The sequence below is a fragment of the Silene latifolia genome, chromosome 4, assembly GCF_048544455.1.
Source record: "Silene latifolia isolate original U9 population chromosome 4, ASM4854445v1, whole genome shotgun sequence".
In the NCBI taxonomy this organism is placed as follows: Eukaryota; Viridiplantae; Streptophyta; class Magnoliopsida; order Caryophyllales; family Caryophyllaceae; genus Silene; species Silene latifolia.
The window spans coordinates 13038995-13062101 of NC_133529.1; the positions used below are offsets into that span (position 1 = coordinate 13038995).

General features: G+C 44.0%; 2 protein-coding genes across 2 annotated transcripts; both read left to right on the plus strand.

Moving 5' to 3' along the window:
• The first annotated feature begins 11284 nt into the window (after positions 1-11284).
• Positions 11285-12214, plus strand: LOC141651091 (uncharacterized). Its single transcript, XM_074458817.1, has one exon. It carries the CDS (start codon positions 11285-11287, stop codon positions 12212-12214), a length of 930 nt encoding a protein of 309 aa, XP_074314918.1.
• Positions 12215-18727: 6513 nt separating this feature from the next.
• On the plus strand, positions 18728-19234 carry LOC141651092 (uncharacterized). The gene has a single exon (XM_074458818.1). The coding sequence runs from the start codon at positions 18728-18730 to the stop codon at positions 19232-19234; it is 507 nt and encodes a 168-aa protein (XP_074314919.1).
• Positions 19235-23107: the final 3873 nt, after the last annotated feature.

The following is a 23107-nucleotide window of genomic DNA, read 5'->3' on the forward strand; positions in this document are numbered from 1 at the left end:
GACTTGCTGTGGATATCTTTGACCTTGCTCAATATCTTCGGTCGTGGTCACGGGTGCGTAATATGCCCCATCAATTTGCCCCAGGCGTAGTCTATGCCGTGGTATGGGCTCCGATGTATCGAGCGTATATTCGCGCGCAAGTGAAAATTTCACCCTGGCCTCTTCTTCCCTAAGCATGGCTCGCTTAGGCCGTACCATATCCCCTCCACATGGATGTGTAATGGACATCCGATGTGGAAAAAAAAGGCAATGACGCTGGCCGAGACCGGGTGGAGAGTGCGGTTGTTTCGATTGCCCCGGCCGGTGCTTTTCGGCTTGGTTGATCATGTGGCCGGCGGATAAATGGATACTTAGGAATTTGTTGAGGAAGATGAACAGGCAGAGAGATATGAAGGGGCGTGTTGAAGACGCTTGGTCACTGTTGCATTGATTGACGTTCAACTGTTGCAACGATTGACATTCCGTGGTTGCATGTCTGACACGTGTCTGTTTGCTGATTGGCTGACGTTTCATGGGGTCTGTGCCCGATTGGTCCTTCTTCATGGGCTTTTCCTATAAATAGGGGATTAGTCCCCGAAATTGGCCACCAATTTCATTTTCTATAAAATTTTCTTCTTTCTAGCCTTCTTTGACGAAACTTCTCTCTAGCTTTCAGACTTGTTACTCCGGCGTAGCATTTTTCTTCAAGGTAAATCAAATTTTTAATTTTTCTCATTAAGTTTTCGTTGTGAATCATGTCTTCTGCTGATGCCGGTCCTAGTAACCGTGCGCCGTGGGGTTCCCCGCCGCGTCTTGATGAGGAGGAGATGCTAGATGCCATCCCGATAAGGTCTGGGGGCCCTAGGTCTCCGTCTCCCGAAGTCGATCCAAAAGCTTTGGAGGATTGGGAGGACGATGATGATGACGACGGTGATGATGCTGGTGATGATGCTGAAAGGGCTCATCCTGATGAGGGGAGGCAGTACGTTATGGATCACGGCGAGGCCTGTAAGGTCCGCCTGGACCGTGTCTGGACCCATAAGTTCGCCAGTTGTTCCGGCGAGACATTTTTCGAGGGCCATTTCTACTTTGGCAGGGGGTACAAAATTGTTATCCCTGAGGAGGGCCAGGCCATCTGTTGTCCTCCACCGGGTTGCACCGGCGTATACATCGGGCACTTGGAGTACGGGCTCCGATTTCCGCTGAATGATTACGTCATGGCTATCATTAGAGCCATGAACGTCGCCGTGGCCCAACTGCACCCGTTGGCTATTAGGACCATAGTCGGCTTTGTCTGGCTCTGTCTCTTCAAGGGGGAGGTCCCAACGGTTAATTTATTCCGTCGGCTTCACCACCTTCGGCCGTCGTTTCCCGGTCGTGTCGGATGGTACAGCGTGCAAGTGGAGCCGGGTTACATCTCCGTTGATAAGCTTTCCTCCTGCAAGGACTGGAAAGATCGGTGGGTGTACGTTGAGGTGCCGGATGACTATCCGCTGCCCCGGTCCTACCAGCACCAAGTTAATTTGCGGTGCGAGACTGAGGCGGAGCATGACAGATGGGTCACCCGGAAAAAGCTTAAGATGGACGCCAGCAAGGTCCCTCTTAATGAGGATGAGAAGCTGGCGATGAGGCTCTTTGAGACGGACAAGAGTGGGGTGTCGAAAAGATGGATTCCTCCGACGCAGATCATTCTTCAGGATGAACCGCTCTGCCATGTCGGCCTCATACCGGCCCTAGCGCAGGGTGAGTGGGGTCGGTGTGAGGCCCATCTCTGCTCTCAACGTTTCTGTTTCTTGAATTTTGATTTACTTCTACTTAACTCTTACTTTGCTTCCTTTGCAGACCACTTTGGACCGGACCTGTCTGAGGATATCCTTCGGAGAATGGGGCTGCACAAGGATAAGACCGTTGCTGATTTGCACCCTAAGGCTCGCCCGTGATCGCGGGGACGTCGCCGAATGATCGATGGATCAACCAAAGGCCCGAATGTGGAGGCGGCCGGGCGAGGGTTGCTAGTAACATGCCGCGCCGAACGCGAAAAACAAAGTCTTCGGCGGCGACGGCGCCGACATCCGTTCCACCTTCCATCCCTTCATCCGAAGGAGACGGTGGAGATCGTTGACATTACCGATGGGGGGACTCCGATGCGGAGGGATCTCCGCAGACTTAGCGGCTTCGGCCGCCGCGGCCTCGGCCTTGGCTCTCTCGGCGAGGACTTCCTTTCAGCGTCCTCCCGAGTTTTCTCTCAAGCACGGATCGCCTCTTGACCTCGGCCTTGGCCCTCTTAGCCTCCTTGTTCGCCGCGTCAAGTTCCGGCCTTAGCCGCTCGAGGCGTGGGGCGACCTCACCATGGTCTTCTCTTGCTCCATAATGTAGGAGGAGCGGCTGGTGAGTCCATTTTTCGCCCTCTTGCCTATTCTCACCCCTCCGCCACAAGCTCGGTGGGGGAAACCTCCTGAAGTAGGGGATCGACGGTGACATTTCTATCACCCGCCTTCTCAGGCTGCTTCTCCAATTGCCGCACAGTGACATTTCTATCATCCGTTCCCCTTGCCGGCGAGGAGATGCGTCCTCCGAGCAAGAAGGCCAAGCATGGTACAGATATATCCTGTGGCTCAGACTTAGCCGGTTAATTAGGCGTTCCCGATGACAAAGCTCTCCGATACGTCCATGTATACCGACACGGATGTTTTAATTGACTTTTTGTAGATCAACGTCGGCGGCCGCCGTTCTCACTGTGCGGCATTGGAGAAGCGGCTGAGAAGGCGGGTGATAGAAATGTCACCGTCGATCCCCTACTTCAGAAGGTTTCCCCCACCGAGCTTGTGGCGAGAGGGGTGAGAATAGGCAAGAGGTCGGCGAAATGGACTCACTAGCCGGCTCCCACATTATGGAGCAAGAGAAGACCATGGCCGAGGTCGCCCACCTCGAGCGGCTAAGACCGGAACTTGACGCGGCGAACAAGGAGGCTAAGAGGGCCAAGGCCGAGGCTGAAGAGGCAGTCCGTGCTGAGAGAAAACTCAGGGAGGACGCTGAAAGGAAGTCCTCGCCGAGAGAGCCAAGGCCGAGGCCGCGGCGGCCGAAGCCGCTAAGCCGCGGGAGATGCGTGACCTCGTTCGAAGCACGCCGACCTTTACCTTACACAGAGGAACGAATTTAGAGGCTTGTTCCGGGCCCGGGGGAAGGTGGTCGGAACAAGGATGCTATCATTGCCCAAAGGGAGGAGGACATTGAGAGACTCCAAACCGTTCTTCTCCCTAACATGTACGCCCAATACGGGACTGGCCGAAGAAGCCGCCAGGGAAGTGATTGAGGAGCTCTTCCCTCTTGATGGCTCCTTTCCGTGGGACAGATTTGATTTGACGAGCCGTTTGATGACAAGCTCGAAGCTAAGGAGGAAGCCGCGAAGGAAAAGGCCAAGGAGGAGGTAAGGGTGAAGAAGGAGGAAGAGGCGGCCGCGGAGAAGGCGGCCCTTGCTGAGGAGGCTAAGGCGGCCAAGGAGGAAGCCGAGAGGGTGAAGGCACCCGAGGCCGCCGAGGTCGTGGGCCGCCGAGAAAGCCGAGACTACCGAGATACGGGTCGCCCATTAAGGACGATGCCGCTAACGCCGCGATGGCAAGCAAAGAACAGGCATAGGGAGACGGGCGGTCGTCACCAGGCTCACCCGGCGTCTCGGATAGCTTTAGTGTTCGGGGCCAATTATTAAGCCTTTCCTCCCCGCCATCTTTTGGCGCTTAAATGATATGTCTGTAACCTTTTGCCTTTCTTTTCCTTGTATTTTGTACAACTTTGGTAGGTTGTGTTTTGGCTTATCCTTATGGGGACGGTCGCCGTCTCGTATTTTCCTCACTTTGTAACCCGATCATTTTTAATAAGAGTTTGCTTATTCGCCTCCGGCTTGGCCGAGGTCTTTTCTTGTCTTCGTCCGAGTTGTCTTCTTACGTTATTAATTGAGCGCTTCTTTTGTTTCTACCTCGGCTTTGACCGAGGCGTTAGAATGCGTATCTCAACCGTGTTTAACGTTCCTAGGGCGTGCTGATCGCTTTCGCGAGTATCAACCGCGGGTTTGGATCGTCATGAAATCGCTTCCTTATAGTGATTCTTTGTGACGTCTACCTCTTGGAGTGATTTGCTGCGGCGTCTACCTCTTTGGGTGATCGCCGTAGCGTCTACTTCTTGGGGTGATCTGCGACGGTGCTTATTTCTTGATGGTGATCGCCGTGGCGTCTAGCTCTTGGAGTGATCGCTGCGGCGTCTACCTCTTGGGGTGACTGCCCTAGCGTCTACTTCTTGTGGTGATCGCGACGGTGCTTATTTCTTGATGGTGACCGCCGTGGCGTCTACCTCTTGGAGTGACCGCCTGCGGCGTCTACCTCTTGGGGTGATCGCTAGTAGCGTCTACTTCTTGGGGTGACTGCGTCGGTGCTTATTTCTTGATGGTGATCGCCGTGGCGTCTACCTCTTGGAGTGATCGCTGCGGCGTCTACCTCTTGGGGTGATCGCCGTAGCGTCTACTTCTTGGGGTGATGCGACGGCGCCGCTTCTTGATAGTGACTATGGGGGAAAATGAACACTTTGACGGAAAACTTGGACGATTCTTCATTAGATAGAAACGTGGGTCGGGGTGCCCACAGTTGTCTTGGGCACCTCCGCCGCTTATACAAAATTTTCCCGAGATTGTCAGTGCCCTAATGGCTCATCAAAGGTGCACCCTCCATGTCTGTCAGCCGGTGTGTCTCGAGGGATCGTCGGACCGGGAATGTCTTGTATCCGGGAAGGACTTCAATTTGGCGGTGTCGGCTTTCACCCTTTCCAGGTATCTTACTATCCCGTCATCTCGAGCCTCGTACTCTCCACTGATTTGGTTGGCCACCAATAGTGAGCACGTTTTCACCACGACGTGCTCCGCCCCGGCAGCCCTAGCTAACTTGACTCCATTTATCACCGCCTCGCATTCGGATTCGTTGTTTGAGGTCGAGAGGGTAAGTTTCAAGGCGTGCTCAAACACGTCCCCGTTTTGGGCCTGGTGATAAGAATGGCAGCTCCCGAGCTGTTCGATCCGTGGGGGACCCGTCGTAGTTATTTCCCATACGCCGGGATGCGGCTCTTCTTGGTCGGTCGGGGTTCCTTCAACCATGCCGACGTCGGTATTCAACGGATCGCCCCCCTGCTGCGAGGATGGGCTCTTCCCCTTCCCTGACTTCCTCGCCACTTTGAGGGATTGCATGTTGCACCCTCTGGCGGATATCTGGGTGTTGACCACCTCGTCCTTCTCGTCCTTGGAGACGAGCTTATGCGTTTCCCCCCGGTCCGAGACGTACATCGTTGTCGTCGGGCCCGGATTGACACATCGCATCGCCTCGCTCGAGTGACGCGCCTATGAGGACGTTGTAGGCGGACGAGCCGTCAATGACTACGAACTCAGATAGGACATTCTTCGCCGCATTCCCCTCGCCGAACATCACCGGCAGTCTGATCAACCCCAGGGGTACCAGGCCGGCCCCGGAAAAGCTGTACAACGGATTGGTGCAGGGGCTCAAGTCTTCAACCTTCAGACCGAGGTTGAGAAAGCACTCCCTGAACATGATGTTCGTGTAGGCGCCTGTGTCAATCAGGCACCTCTTGACCAGGTGGTTGGATATGTCCAAGTGGACTACAAGTGGGTCGCTGTGAGGGGCGATGACTCCCTCGTAGTCCTTCTTTCCAATAGTCATGTCGGGGATGTTGGAAGCGGGGACCGCTGTTTTGGGCACAAAGTTGATGGCCTGATACAGCTCGTTCAGGTGCCGTTTGTGCCCATGAGCGGACCCACCGTTCTCGTTGCCCCCGATGACAACATGGATCACTCCTATCCGTTCAAAGACGGATTTCTTATTTGAACCGCCGGCCTCAGTCTTTTGGCCTTTGGCAACATACTTGCCGAGGCTCCCCTTCCGGATTAGCTCTTCAATGGCATTCTTCAGATGCCGGCAGTTGTCAATAAGGTGACCGGTGTGGCCGTGATATTCACAAGATCGCTCGTGTCACCGTCCCCCTTCGGCTTGGGGGCCTTTCCCACTTCCTCGGCCCTCGTTCTTGCTTAGGCGAAGACCTCGGCGGCAGATGCGACCAGGGGGGTGTGGCCATTGAACCGTTTCTGGTAGTACGATCCTGAACTCCCCCCGGCGCCCGCCGAGTTCTGCTTCCTGGCAGACCTATCAGACCGTGACCTATTATTGTCACGGCGTCTTTCATCCGGGTTGTCCTCCCGGTGGCTCTTCTTCTCTGAGTGCCCAGCCTCGTTGTGGCCTACCCAGGTCTTGTGATAGTCTTCCACCTTGATGGCCTGGTCGGCCATCTTCCTTGCGGCGTCTAAGCCCAAGCCGCCGCATTTGATGAGCTCGTTTTTAAGTCTCCCTTGGGAGGCCTTTCATCGCGAAGGTCGCCACTCATTGTTCACTCACGAATCTGCTGAACCTTGGCGTCGAACCTCTTTACATAGCTTCGGAGAGACTCGCCTCCCTCCTCGTTTGATAGTCGGGAGGTCCGATGTCTCCACGGCCCTCCTTTTATTGCAAGAGTATTGGGCTAAGAAGGCGTCCCTTAGGTCGGCATAACAAGATACCGAGCCGTCGGGCAGCCCCTTGTACCAACTCGAGCCATCCCATGCAAGGTTGTTGGGAAGACTCGGCACCAGACTTCGTCGGGTTGCTCCCACACCGACATGTACGACTCAAAGGCCTCGGCATGATCGGTGGGGTCGCTATCCCCTTTGTATGTGAACGCCGGCAACTTTAGCTTGGTTGGCACGGCGGTTTCAAGGACATAGGAATTGAGGGGCTGTCTGACCACGTGTCGAACGACACGCGGCGATCCGCTCCTCGCATTCCTAGTCCGGCTCCTCTCCCCGTGGCGGGAAGGGCTTCTTCTCCGACTCTGGTGAGTCGGGCTTCTTCTTCGACTCTGGTGAGTCGGGCTTCTTCTCCGACTCTGGCGAGTCGGACTTCTCTCACTTCTCTGAGGCAGGCCTCGTCGGTGCTGCGGCGACGCCGTCCTCCCGCGGGTCCGGGAAGGACTTAGGTCTACCACTAGCACTTTGGGCTCCTCCGGCGTCTTGACGGGGGGCCGCCTTCTTCCAAAGTGCTCCATTCAGGTCTCTTGGAGTCACATTCTGGGCCCTGGTCTCCTTGACGGGTTCCGCCGCTCTTGTCGGTGTGACAGTGTGAGCCGACGTACTACCAATTAGGTCCAGGAGTAGCTTTAGTTTCGCTGCATCGACCACATGTCCCATGATGGTGACCTGGTTGGCGGGCAGCGGCGTATCTGGTATTATTGGCATCCCGTACTCCGGTTGAATTACCCGGCCGGTGGAGGGCTGCGCAACTCCAGAACTGTGGACGGTATTATCGTGGCAGAACTCGGTTTCGTCGGTCACGAATACCTCTTGTTGTTTCGACATCCTCTTAGCTTTTTGGGTGGGTTTTTGTTTTGTGTTTTTTTTTTGTTTGGGAATGAATGTGACTAGCTTCTAGTATCTTTCCCCACAGACGGCGCCAATTGTTCCGGGTGTAATTCTGGAGCAGTTATATGTTACCACCCGTGCTTGTAGAATGACGTCTTTAGTTGAATCCTCCTTACGGTCTCCTGAAACGATGAACAAACTGAGGGCTCGGCTTTGGACCGAGCGAACTCACTCCGACGCTCAAGTCAGTAAACTTAGAGAGATAAGTTGTTGTTACTTGGTGAAGTATGTATTGTGTAGAGAGATAAGGAAGATATTACCAGATGAATAGTGATTCTTAGGTTAAATTGTGGATCTCCTCCTCAATGAGAGTTGAGGAGTATTTATAGACTTTCACCTTTTGTCACGTCGTGGCCAAGTGGCCAAGTGGCTAGCAGGTGGAAAGACTGATCTACCCCTCGGCCGAGGGACCCATGGTAGGCCGGCGGGCCCTGTTGACTCACCGCCGAGGGGTCTTGGATATGAGTTCGCGGATGTGTGCCCCGGCGGGCTAGTTGCCCCAGCCGGGACCCAAGAGACAGGCCGACAGGCTGCGTCGGTCAGGCTGTGTAAGCCGTTGACTTGCTGTGGATATCTTTGACCTTGCTCAATATGCTGACTGGTCAGCGGGTGCAGAATATGCCCCATCAATTATGATAAAATAAATTATGAGACAAATTAACTATTCCCACTATTAATATTTTACTTAAATCGATTGGTTAGCTAATTGTTCATATATACTTTCTTTTGTTGTTACTATTGCTACTTTTATAACATTCGTAATTACTAATGTTACTTTCACTACTCTCGCATATTGTTACGTAATTATCGTTACTTTCACTACTGCCGCATTAATATTGATAATTTCATTATTCCAGTTGTTATTTTTATTACTTTCACTACTTCCGCTCGCTGCTATTGTTGTTACTTTGACTATTGAAATTACTGATTAATATCATATTATTATATCCATTGTTACTACAATTATTTTCACCACTAACAGAATTACTTTTATTATTTAGGCATGCAATTTAAGAGGCTTATATATTTATATAAATATATTACATATATGTATTAAATCAAATCGAAATAATTATGGAATATTAGATTACTTTTGAAAATGTAGCTTGATTTATTTACCTTTTAATAGTTTCCAAAATATAACATACTTATATTATATTTGTGTAAGCTAAATGATTTTCCTTATACTAATTAATACCATAAGTAGGGCATGTTTATTTTAAGGAAAATCACCATATTCTGGTGTTCTCTAAATTTATAATTCAACTAGAAATATATAATATTTACAATAAAGTCCTTTAGTCAGGTCTATCACACAGCGCTATCGATTAAAAACTATATAGTATATATAATTAATTTGTATAGATTTATTTATTTACATTGAAATCCCTTATTTTCCGGATTATATATAGTATTGATTCTGGATTTGTTCAAAATAGATAACCAACTTCAAATAATTGTTCTTTTTTACTTAAAAAAAGGTGAAATACCAGTAGTTAGGTATGTTAGACGTTTAGATGAGTTCAGATCATCTATTCTATTTTTGTGTATTATCCATAATTTATGTCAATAAGGTGATGTATTGTAAGGAACGATATATAATGGGACATGAGATACGATCACCCCACTAATATATTTAGTCTATGAAATTTTTATAGAGTCAAATCAAGTTTTTAATTGAGGTTTTGGATTATATGGCGGATTAGATATGGATTTGGATCAGCTATGAATTTGGAAAAAATATAGTGAATCGGATATGGATTTTAAAGTTTTAAATATGGTTAGTTTTAATATGGATCAGTGATTTAGCTAATATATAAGATCTAACCTTATCTATTGTCATCCTTCACAAATAACATTATACCTCCAGGGGGGAGAGCAAAATGGTTTTAGAGATAGAGAGAGAAAGTTCCAAAAAAGAGAGAATTTAATTCTGCAATCATAAACCCTAAAAATTGCTGAAATCATGACGGTAATCAAATCCTCATCGATTTCTACATCAAAAAATAAGCAATCAAATAATAGTAATTAGTTTTCGTGTCTTTCTCATAACTTGGAAGAATTTCCAGCTTTATCTCGTCGCAATGGTCCGTCCTCTACGGATGTTATTCGGGAAAAACCTGTTCATGAGGTGGTAGAAATTCCAGCTCTAAACTTAGATGGACTTGTTGAAGATATCCCGTATGAAGAGGAGAGTTTTGCACCTGGACTAGAGGTGATTGAGGAGGAACCGGTAGTTGTTCCCGAGGATGCTCCTGAGGATACAACACCTGGGCTTCTTCAATTCACTGCAGCGGAGGTCAAAGAGGAATTAGACTATTGGAAAAATTCGGTCTATTATTTATTTTGGGTGCAAATCCTCCATGGGAGATTGTTGAGGGCTTCATTAGGCGCCTTTGGATCAACCATCAGGTAGACAAGCTTTCCTTTTTACCTAATGGTGTTTTCCTTGTGCGATTTAAATCTAAGACTGCTAGGGAGGCTGTTTTAAAGCAGGGTCATTTCTTATTTGATAATAAGCCTCTCATAGTCAGGCCTTGGTCCCTTGAGATTGAATTGGTTAAGCATGATGTCATATCAGTGCTTGTTTGGATTCGTCTTCATAAACATCCACTTAAGTTTTGGGGGAAAGGGATTTCCCGCATTTTAGGACTTATTGGGGAGTTTATTAAGTGTGATTTAGCAACTGAGGAGAGAACGAGGATTGGCTATGCTAGATCTATGATTGAGATGAAGTTTGGTGACCCATTACCTGATAAAGTAAAGTTCTTGGATGATAATGGTGCTTTAGTGGAAATAGAGGTAGAATATGAGTGGAAACCTATTGTTTGTTTGAAGTGTAAAGGTGTTGGGCACGGTACTGAAGAGTGCAGGAAAAAGAAGCAGACTAAGGCTCATGTTGGTGATAAGCAACAGCAGAATGGTGCAAAACAACCAGCTGTGACTAAAGTTTGGAGACCTAAAGTTTCTATTGGTGATAAGAGACAGCATAATAAGGCTCCTGTTGCTTAGACACCAAAAGTAATCGTGCCCGTGGATGTACAACTGACAGCCCCAGTAGTATGGCATGAGGATGGGACTTATACAATGGGTCTCACTCCGGCTAGACCTATTGTGAGAATGACTAGGCAAGAGTGCTCTGATGGAGGTTATAGTGTGCATAGATTTGGGCAGCAGACCTTTCTGGAGGCATTAAACAAATCTGGTTCACCCAAGGAAGGAATTGGGACAAGTGGTAGTGCTCCTCACTAGGGATGGCAATTATGACCCAAACCGAACCGAACCCGAATCGAACCGAAGGAAAAAATTCAATCCAAACCCACTCTTTAAAAACCCATTCCCGATCCACTATTTAAAAACCCATATCCATATCCACTATTGGAAAACCCGAACCAAATCCAAACCCGATCCATTCATACCCAAACCCGATCCAAGTGGATATTATTGAAAATTTAGGCTTTATTAACCTTGAAATTTAAATTTTCTTATATAAGATTAAATTTTTATGTAGTCAAATCAAGTTTTCGTATTGGGTTTTGGATTATGTAGTGGATCGGGTATGGATTTGGAGCGGGTATGGGTTTGAAAAAAGTATAATGGATCGGGTATGGATTTTAAAATCTGTGATCCAATAAGTAAGTGGATCGGGCTTGGATCTTGCAAAAACCGATCCAACCCGACCCATTGCCATCCCTACTCCTCACCAGGTGGTGGGGGATGCATAACCTAGGTTTTTGGAATGTTAGGGGACTTAATTAGCCTACAAAACAGAGAGTTGTTAAGTCTTTCATACTTAAACATAATATGGGTTTATTTGGTCTTCTTGAGACAAAGGTTAAGGCCTTGTCTCAAAATTATCTCAGTGGTATTCTTTTAGATGGATGGAGCTTAACCACTAATAATAGCTTTCATAGAGGTGGTAGAGTCTGGGTTATCTGGAACCCTAGCATTTTTCAGGTGGATTTTGTCAATTACTCTGCTCAATGTATCAATATGAGAGTAGCGGAGGTTACTTCTAAAAAGAGATTTTGTTTGTCCATGATATATGCTTTTAATGACTTACAAGCTAGAGTTTCTCTTTGGGAGCAGCTGATTAATTTTGCCTCTGATGTTGATGGAGCTTGGGCTGTGTGTGGAGACTTTAACTGTGTTCTCTCACACTCTGAAAGGTTAGGAGGTACTAGTATTGATGCTGAAATTGATGCTTTCCAGGGTTGTCTTAATAGATGTGGTCTTGTGGATTCCCCTGCTAAGGGATCTTTCTTCACCTGGAATAATAAGCAAGAGGTGGATACAAGGGTGTATAGTAGACTTGATAGGTTTTTGATTAACTCTGACTGGTGTCTTTCAATGTCAGATATGTATGCTCACTTCCTTCCTGAAGGGAATTTTGATCACACTACTTGTATTCTCAAACAATCTGGGCAGCTTCTTACTACTAATAGGCCTTTCAAATATTTTCAAATGTGGGGTAAATCTCCTCTGTTCTTGACTGGTATGGCTGAATGGTGGACTAGTAATTATTCTGGGACCAAGATGTATATTTTAGTTAAGAAGCTCAAGAACCTAAAACAACAACTCAAGCAATTTAACAAAGATCATTTTCGTAATATTGAGCAGTGTGCTGCTGTTGCTTTGAAGAATTTAGAATATATCCAATCCAATATTGCTGCTGATCCTACCATTATTGATTGGTTGAATAAGGAGAAACCTGCTGCCAAGGAATATACTTAACTGCAACAAGCCTGTCATCTTTTTCTTAGCCAAAAAGCTAAGACAGCTTGGCTAAAAGATGGAGATCAGAATACAAAGTATTTTTATGGGGTTATCAGGAGTAGGTTTTTGAGAAATCAAGTGCTTGCTATTAAGGATATTCATGGTGTTGAGAAAACTGATCCCATTAGAATTCAGAATGCTTTTTTGGAATTCTATGGCAACCTATTAGGCACTGAAATTGTTATTGACAAGGTTAATGCTAAAATTATTCGAAGTGGCAGGATTTGCACTGGGGAACATGTTAATCTGCTGCTTATGCATGCCTGTCACCAAGAAGGAAATTAAGGAAGCCATTTTCTCTGTTCCTGATCACAAGGCACCTGGACCAGATGGATTTTCTAGTTCCTTTTACAAAGATGCTTGGAGTATTATTGGAGATGAGGTTAGTTCAGCTATAATGGATTTTTTCCAAACTGGGAAGCTGTTAAAGCAGATTAACACTACCATCCTTACTCTCATTCCCAAGTGTAAGATGCCTACTCAGGTTACTCAATTTTGTCCTATTACGTGTTGCAATAATGTAGTTTACAAATGTATCTCTAAGTTACTCTACAACAGATTATCTAATGTGCTGCCTGATCTTATCAGTGTTAACCAGGGAGGCTTTGTTAAAGAAAGGAGTATCATTGAAAATATCTTAGTCTGCCAGGATTTAGTAAGAATGTATAATAGACAGGCTTGTTCTCCCAGATGTATGTTCAAAATGGATCTCATGAAAGCATATGATTCAGTTAGTTGGAAGTTTGTGGAAGAGTTGTTGGAAGCATTCAAGTTCCCTAAGCACTTCAGGAGCCTGATCATGGAATGTGTTGGCAGTGCTTCTTTTTCTATTTCCTTAAATGGAGATACTTTTGGTTTCTTTAAGGGCAAAAGGGGCTTGAGACAGGGACATCTCATATCCCCTCTCCTCTTCACTCTGTGCATGGAATATCTGAGCAGGATCTTAACCTGTGCCACTGAAAAGCTTAAATTCCATTATCATCCTCTTTGTAAATAATTGAAACTAACCCATATTATGTTTGCAAACGATCTCATTATTTTCTGTAAAGGAGATGCAGCTTCTATGATGGTTTTACTTAGAGCTTTCTCATCCTTTTCTTTGGCATCTGGTTTGAAAATGAACTCTATTAAATCTGAAGCCTATTTTAATGAAGTTTCAAGTGAATTAAAGAAGGAGATCCTTTCTATCTCTGGTTTTACTGAAGGACAACTCTCATTCACGTATTTGGGAGTTCCCATTACTGCTGGGAGGTTGAAGAAGACTGAATGTGCGGTGTTGATTGATAAAATGGTAGAAAAGATTAGAAGTCTGGGGGCCAAGAAACTCTCTTATGCAGGAAGACTGATTTAGGTAGAGTCTGCTTTGGCCACTATGCATAGGTATTGGGCATCCATTTTTGTTCTACCTAAGGGTATAATGAATAGGGTGGATGCAATCTGCAGGAACTTTCTTTGGGAAGGGCATGCTGAGTACAATAGAGTCCCTAAACTGGCCTGGCATAAGGTTTGTGTCCCAAAGAAAGAAGGTGGATTGGGTTTGAAATATAGTCAAGTATGGAATGTAACAACTATTAGAAAACTAGTCTGGTGGCTGGTTGTTAAACCAGACAAGCTTTAGGTCAGATGGGTCCATCATATTTATATAAAAAATGGTGACTGGCTGAATCATACTCCTTCCTCTGATGCAAGCTGGCATTGGTAGAAGATTTGTAAGGTCAAGGATATCATAAGAGATGGGTTTGTATCTAATGCTTGGAGTATAGGTAATGGAGATTATACTGTTACGAGTTGCTACAACTGGATTAGGCAACCTAGACCAAATGTGCCCTGGTTTAGATCTGTTTGACACTCACTAGTCTTGCCTAAACATGCCTTTGTGGCCTGGCTGGTGAGCATTAATGCTCTGCTACTGAAAGATAAGTTGTATCAGTTGTGTGGACGCGGGCCCACGGGAGAAAAGTGAGCAAGCTTTGTTATTCTGCATTTGTGGAGTCGCCACCAATTTTTTTGGGAAATTGGAACCGTTCGAATGCCTCGTGTCATGTCAAGATACAAAGTAATGACATAGACACTATGAACTCGTTACCCTTAGCATTCTATGTCTAAAATGACTCTCGTGGATGCCAATGAACACGGATGTTCACAGAGATCTAGAGTAAGGGGTGAGGGTACGTATTAGGAAGCTCTTTTGATCGAACACCTAATCTCGCCCGCCTCGATAGCGGCCTCTACTAATGATTAGGGAAGTTATTCATACTTGATATGTTGAAGGTTATATGCATGCAATGCAACATCCATTAGATTAATCCTAACATGTGAGAATTAACTAAGTTGGTAAATACGTAATTAGCATACAATTAGGTCGAAGTAGAAATTTAGGTTAATTACATGTGAGAACCATACAAGCAACAATAAAGAATACAATAAAGAAAATTACAATAATTACAATGGATTAATTGATTTACGTCGAAAATACACTTAAAACGGATGGTTTTAGAAAAGAAAGAATAAATAAATAAACGAACAGATTATTAGGTGATAATACGATTAATAGCTAATTAAATACGTAAGCTAATAACTAGGTCAAAGCAGAAACGGAAGTTCAGAGACAGAACTCAGCCCGGAACAGGCGCAGTAGTGTTGCGTCCTTTGGAAGAGGCGCAACAGACGTTGCGTCTGTTCCTGAGCTCAGTTCTGGCTGTGAAGCCGAATTTGTAAATCGTTAATGTTCGTGGGTGATTTAATGATTGATTATTGATATTAGACTCGGATGGAAGTGGTTTAATAGATTATTTACATATGATTGGGTCATAAAAAACAATAAAACATGGAAGGAACTAAATTACAATGAATTAATTAGTAGATTAATTATGGGATTAATAATAAGTTAAACAAACTAAATTAATTAGGTTAAATAGGTTTAGTAATGACGAACTAATGATGGACTAACGATAGCAATGATAAATTACAGATGCAAATATATCAAAGATGGATCCTAGAGACTCAATATTGATGAATCGAACCTCTAAACCCGGATTGATTTTATTGACGAAAACCCGCAAACATGAATTATAAGGGATTTAAGTCGGGAATTAAAAGATGAATTAAATATTAATGATTATCATGTTAAAATTGTTATACTAATAATATTGTGTTAATGAGACGTAAACAAAGAAAGACAAAGCAAAAACAATCAGACGAACAAAAGACGAAGGAAGAAGAAAGGAAGCAGGAACTGCGGCAGCCTCAGGAAGAGGCGCAGCAGGTGCTGCGTCCTTTCTCGACGTTTGTCTCCTGTTAATCCGTAAAAAGGGTTTAAACAAAGATTTTAGAAATCGGTTTTGAATGTGTTTTCGACGTAAACCTTACAATAATGATTACAAAAAATAAAGAACAATAATAAAATACGGAATTTACACCCTCAGACTTACATGTTTGACGAAACGAGATTGACTAAGTTAACGATTAGTGATTGCTCGACTCGAATGTACGACGAAAGTGCTCTCTAAGAGTAAATTAAACAAGATTGATTAAAGTTGATTGATGTGGAGTTGGTCAAATTGCTCGGTAATGCAAAACGAGGCTGGTACTCAGAAAGATCTGAGCTTACGCGGTCGAAAGATCAAGCACGTAGGCGCCAAAAAACAAGAGTGTGGTCTAGAATGCAAAGGGAGAAGAGAAGGGCGGACACTCGCGTGAGAAATATGAGAGACCGAAGATCTCTATTTATACTACTCACAGAAGGAATTAGGGTTTTCGGAGAAACTTTGGAAGTGAATCTCGAAAAGATTTGAAAAATACACAGAAAGGAGCTGAGGAAGAGGCGCAGCAGCCACTGGTCTCTTAGAAGAGGCGCAACACCTGTTGCGTCCTTTCCTCAGTGGTTTCCTCCTGCGGAAGAAAGATTTCCGCGTTTCTATTATGGAAGTTGCGGTTTGATCTCAATTTCTTTAATATTTTATATAATATTCCGGGATATAATTTACGAAAGAGATAAAAAGATTGAAAATATGGAATAGAAACATCCGGAACATTCCAGAATATTCCGACTCGGCATTTTAAACTGTTATTAGAAAATGAAGACGGTTTTTGACCCGGACTCCAAATGTACTCTAATTACTGTCAAAACGACCGTAATGACACCTAGATGACAACTATGAGGTAGACACAAATGTTTGAGCTATCACTTGACGATAAACTTACGAACTGTCATAAATCGTTCCGCATACCAAACATGCGGCCCAACCATCACCGGGTGGCTTGCGGGAGGTGCAGAAATGAGATATCTACAAGTTGGCAATAGCAAATGATGATCTGTGTTGTGTATGTTATCTTCAGAGTGAAACCCATAATCATCTGTTTCAGGATTGTAGCTTCACTCAGAGGCTAGTGCAGGCTATAATAGCTAGCTTGGGTTCTCCACTTGGACAGTAAGACTGGATTCAGAGTATAGCTCGAAGGAGGTGGTCTAGGATGAGGAAAGTTGTGGTTAATGCAGCCATTCTAGCCTGCTGGTATGTGATTTGGATGCAAAGGAATGAGGCCCGTATTTATGGAAGAGTAGCCAGACCTGAACATTTGGCTACACAAATCAGAAGTCTTTTAAGAAGTAGAATTAGTTTGTGTAAATCAAACCTTGTCTCTCCCAGGGATGAGGTATGGTTGAATAGGGTGCAACTAATGTAATATGTGCATCTACTGAATAGTCTGTGTTGTATTAAAAAAGACGAGTTGTAAACGCTTTGGAAATTAATGAGAAGCTTACATTATAGCAAAAAAAAAAAAACATTATACCTCCAGTGGTACAATAGCATCATACAACCAAGTTATATCTTATCGAGCTTATTTGTAATTTTTTTGAGCTTTCTTGAAGTTAATTTTTTTTAAGTGAGTGAGTTCAGAAATTTCATGGTATAGCTCGACTTCTTTAAAACAAAACTCGAAAACTTTATTATATAGCTCAGGTTCTAGAGCATACAACTGGGTACAACTGGTTGTAGAATCTATTAACTGATATACAACCGGTTGTATAATACATTAACTGGGAAAATAGTGGTATAGGAGATGCGATTGCCCCGGTAATAATTAGCCTATAAATAGGTGTGAAGTTTATTCAGAGAAAACCCACAACCACATACACTTTCTCAATTATTCACACTAGAAATTAAACAAAACAATATGGCAAATCTAGAAGCAGCCTTTACTAGTCTTACTCTCCTTCTCGCATTTGCACTTCGTGTGTCTTCTGTAAGATTATTTAACTCATCCACTTTATTTATTTGCAAATCAGTAGCGGATTACGACGGACGGAGTATTATATTGCATTCACTTTGCTTATTTTAATTACAAATCTTTTGTTTATTTTGTACTTTACATGCAGCAAGATTGCAACTATGTAGTCCATTTGAAGACCGGAGATGAGGATGGTGTTGGAAGTATTGCTTCAAAAGAATCTCTTATTATCACATATTGGTATAATTGGTGGGATTGTTAGACGGGTTGGAATTCTATGCGGTTTTTGCATAATTTCCAAGCTTGATAGTTGATCTTCTATCGATGTCGCGGTTTTTCAATACAGATTACTCAGTCTTCTAAACTGATTATTGGCTTTCCCATGCTAATTGTGTAGTCTTCTATGGAACAAATTACAAGACGATATTTAATACGTCTCTAGATCCTTCCTTCTATTCCTATAAATACTCCATGTTTATGCTTTTTCTGGACACAACAACATCCATCCTCTCTTATACTCTCTAAATATTTTCTGATATTCATAGCTGATTTTGGCAACGTTCTGTTAGTAATTCTCAATCTGAGTCTTTATCGTACACCTTAGACTCGTAAGTCGTGTAACCCTGGGAAGTTGGTTGCTAAGAGGCCGTGTGTATCGAGCGGGGCAAATTCAACTTTAGGGCAGTGATTCTATCACGCCACGACATCTTTCTCTTCAATTTATGTAAGTTTATCTGTTCATTGTTCGTCTTATAGTCATACCGCCTACAGATGGTGCGGGCACAGATGCTAGAGTGGAACTCAAATTATATAACGCACAAGGTCACAAGATAGAAATACATAATCTATGGAACCATGGGATCATGGACTATGGCCATGACTATTTTGAGAGGAATACCTTAAGACTTTTTTAGCTTCAAAAATAGCACCTGTGTCGATGTTTGCAAAATCGAATTGGGACAAAACTATTAGAATATACTTATGCATATTCCCTCTTTGTATTCTTAGTAAACATAATTAGGTGCAAATATTTAGGATGTGGTTTCCATATTTATAGGTGATAATTGTTGTAATCGGTTGCTACCCTACTGTATATATGCCTTTGCTAATCAATAGAATAATTGAAGGGGAATACAATTCTTATATGGTGTCAACCCTAAAATCGTTCTACACTCTTCCGCCTCTCTGCCCTCTTATTTTTCTTCTTCTTCTTCTTCGTTCTCCCTTCACCTTGCAGCCATGACCAACGATGCAACCTCGTCCAAAGCTCCTTTTCACCCGGCCTACTCTGTCTCCAATATTAAGAACTATGTCCAAATAACCCTTGAGTCCGAGAATGTTCACTACGCGTCTTGGGTAGAACTCTTTCTCAACACTGCCCGTGCGTTTGGCGTCATTGATCACATCGCTCCTCCAAAGGATGCTTTGATTAACAAAGACGCCCAATGGACACGTCTCCACGCAATCGTTAAGCAATGGATCTATAGTACCATCTCTCTTGACCTACTTCACACGATCCTTGAACCAGGTGCCACGGCCCAAGCCACGTGGGATCGTCTTAAGGACATCTTTGTCGATAATCAACACACTCGTGCCGTGTTACTGGAGCAACAGTTTTCTAGTATACATATGGATAACTACCCCGATGTATCGTCTTATTGTCAGGCTCTCAAGATGATCGCTGACCAACTCGTTAATGTTGGTGCTCCGGTCTCCGAAACCCGTCTTCTCCACCAATTGGTGTAATACCCGCCCTTTTAGAGGCCCTTTGACCAGCGTTGACTGACCTTGGGAGGGGTAATAGTTCTTAGAAGTGCGTGTCAAAGCTATCTTGGGTTACGAGTTATGTGTGGTACTCGATAGAGTAGAGGCTACTCGATCGAGTAGCGTGGTTACTCGATCGAGTAGGAGGTTACTCGATCGAGTATGTGGGATACTCGATCGAGTATCGGGTTTTCAACGAGGCTTTTTAATCGCGTTTTGTTAAATCCGCGAATAATTTCCGCCTCATTCCTTCAATCCTTTAGTCGCCTCTTTCCCTTCCCTTCACCATAAAACCTCCATGGAAGCCTTTTGAAGGTCCTTGTGCCTTAGGAGAGCATAGCTTGAGTCGGGTAGCGGTCTTTTGCCGGGTTTCTCCTTGTAGGTATGTCGTCGTCATCATTCGTATCCTTGTCCTTGCAATTAGGGTTTGCTTGATAGTAATAGATGATTATGTTGTGGTTATAGGCTGTGCTTGATTGCTGGATATGTCATATGTTGGCATGGATTGGTTGCAGTTGCTTAAAGGTAGGTTCGCCTACTCAGTTTCTGTAGATGGTCTAGTGTGTCGGTTGTTGTGGTTGTATTGTGGTTGTTGTGTTGTCGTGTTCGTATTGCAGCGGTTGTTGATTGTGATTTTTTGTCTCTGGTTCTCGAGATGCGTTCTCGGCTGAGTGGAGTCACTTGCGGGAGTGGCTTAACGCCCTAGTTTTGCCCTCCGTGGAACCCGCTACGGGAGGGGATGTGCACATTAATGGGACCGGATTATCGCTCGGTATGATGAGCGGGGATTTGGTGGGTACGGCTGCGGTCCCCCACTGGCAGGGCTGGTCCAGTGGACAGTCGGTGGCGGAGATTGATCGGTGTGGGTGTGCTTGTGTGTGGCTGATTGTGTTGTATTGTATTGTTAGCTGTTGTTGGCATTGTTGTATCTTATCTCAGTACTGACCTTGTGTGGTTGTCTTGTTATTTTGTGTGTCTGCCGTGATCCCTTATGGTGAGCAGTCTGTCTTAGCAGGCGTTGATGTCGTTGATAGCTGGAGTCCGGACAGGGATGAGTCTTCACGAGATTTGATAGTTATAGCGAGTAGCCTTTGAGTTGTATCTTTTATATCATCAGTTGGTTTTAAATCACTTGTAATATAACATAATAGTTCTTTTATCGACATTTGATTATTATTATCCTCGGGTAACTGAGATGGTAATGCCCTTATATGCTAAGGAAGACCTAGTTAAGGCTCCTCTGGATATGAGGGTGTTACAAAGTGGTATCAGAGCGACGATTTTGGAACCTGTAACCAATGAATTTAATGAACGTAGTGAGTCTAATAAAATGAACCTGGTGTATGTGTGATGGGAGCCCCAGCCGATTCTAGGTTTTGGGTGAGTAGGCGCCCTCATTTCAAAATCTTGGCCCCATGGTACTTAAGCCAGTCACAGGGTATGGGAATGTGGAGTCCGTGTGTATGTATGCGATGTGTATGTTAGTTGTGTCAGAATTAATTGTGGTCGAGTCCTTGGTAATGTAGAGATGGGTATAGTAGTTACGTTTGAATGGTGTATAGTGAAGTTTTGGGCACGATTAGTGAGTTTGTGCAAAGGTTATGAGAAACGTGATAAGAGCTTGTTTGATAGAGATGCGTGAAAATGTGAAAGTGTATGCCGTGATATGAAAGTGATCATGTTAGTGTTTGCTTCAGGTCGATAATAACGGTAATCATATATGAGTTATAATATGAGACATAGCATATAGTAATGCGTAAATGCCTTGTTTATTAGTTGAAACTTTTCGCTGCGTGACGATCGATTTGTGTAGTAAAACTTTGTTTGTGTTGAGTTGGAACGTGATAAGCTTTAAATTGCTATGTAGAGTATACATTATATCATTATGACATATGAAAGAATAAATTATCGTCAATTACATGTTTCATGTTGATGTGAATGCGAGTTTAGTAGTAATGTGATAAGACAAGTTTAAGTATGGTAGGATGATGTGATTATGCTTATGAATGACTCGGTAGCAGGTAAGCCGAGTTGGGTAAATTTGTTGTAGCGTAATAGGATATAAACCTTAATTGTTGAGACAATATGATATGTGTGAGTAGAAATGTTAATAACAATGTAAGTGTAATGACTAGTGGCGAATTCCGAACTTAGTTTGGAATCGACACGCGATATTGTTTTTGCAGGAATCTTCAACTTACTTCGTATTTCTGACCGAGTACTTAGCTATACTTGACCGAGTGCGAGTGTTTACTAGACCGAGTAGACCTCACTCGATCTAGTTAAGAAGCTATGACGTCGGGATGTGGAATATTTCTACAGATACTCGACGAAATAGCACCTATTCGATCGAGTAGAGGGCACTCGATCGAGTACCCTGGACACTCGATCGAGTAGGCTACAGTACCGAACTTCTTACGGGTTTCTTAAAACCCCTATTTCTCTTACACACCTCATTCCTTCCTCTTATTTCAAACCCTAACCCCTAATTCTCTCACAAATCTCTCCTTTGCTCTTGTGTTGGGTGGTGATTATTTGGATTACTAGCTTGTTAAATTCCTTCTTTACTTTCCTACTTAATAAAGGTATGATCTCTTCCCTATTTACATGTTTTTATTGCTTTAAATTTGTTGGAATAATGGTATAATCTGAGATTTTCGATTCATTGGGGCAAACTACTGCTTTTAATTGTTGTAATATGATTCACATGCTTCCTTTCAGGAATGTTGGTGGTTAATTGCTGTAGAAATAGGCTAGAAATTTCCAAATTTGGGGCCGAAATTTTCTAGGGTTACCAAAATCAAAATTTATTTTGGGTTGTTTTTACATGTTATATGATGAAATTGGACACTATATGTGGTACATATCATGTTGAAAGTTGAATTTTAGTATTTTTCACCTTAAAAGTTGCCTTAAAACTCCGTCTTAAAAGTGCCCTAAATTGAAATTCGTCTTCTATAATTGATATTTGGTGTCGGATATGGCTGTTTAAATAAAGGTTAGACTTCAATATAGTAGTGGTAATGTTAATTGATGGGGAATATGTCAAAATTGTGACAGCTGTAGAGACCATCTGACAAGCCTCATTGAATTGTTTTGTGTCTAATAATGAAAGTTGATGATGATATGTTCTAAATTACTTTTCTATGAGCATGTACAAGTACCTCACATGTTATTAAGAGTGTGTATGGAGTAACATTGAATCATGCTAGGATGTTAGAATTGGTTGGGTATGTGTGTTCACCATGATAAACTTTTCACAACTATTGAACATGAGTGGCTATAAACTGAGTTTGCATATCAAATTGGGAATTTGTTGGTGACGTGTGTACTTAGCTTCGCATTCAAAGTTCAAATGTATGAATTATGTGCTTCACATGCCTATACAAGTTTGTTTAAATCATATGCTAAAACAGATGCCGAGACCGAACGTAGGGACCCGTCAGAGTAAACGGGGAAGGGTTACACAGCCTGAGACTGGGGAAGGGAGTGGACCCGTGGTACCCGCGGTACCGGTGTACCCTTCGATTGTGTTTGTAGATTTCAAACAAAGAGAGCGTTTTGTAGTTTTCCAAAAACGCAAAATGAGGCCAACGAGGTGTGTGGATACCACACTTCTGACTGATTTGGGAATAGAGACGGATGTCCGTCACATATTTGAGACCTTGGGCTTTACGGGTTTGAATCGGCTGAGGAAACACTCCTACCCTTTTCTTACCTTGGAGTTTATGAGCTCCTTTAGCTATGACCCAGCTGCCCAGACCGTTGAGTTTCGGTTGATGAACACCAGTTTCTTGCTTACTATGGACCTTTTTGCTTCTCGCCTTGGGTTGGCCAAGCCTCCCAAGGATTCTA

What these genes read in the sequence shown, in the direction of transcription:
- LOC141651092 (XM_074458818.1), top strand. Translation starts at nt 18,728, where the DNA reads ATGACCAACGATGCAACCTCGTCCAAAGCTCCTTTTCACCCGGCCTAC.
- LOC141651091 (XM_074458817.1), top strand. Translation starts at nt 11,285, where the DNA reads ATGGGTTTATTTGGTCTTCTTGAGACAAAGGTTAAGGCCTTGTCTCAA.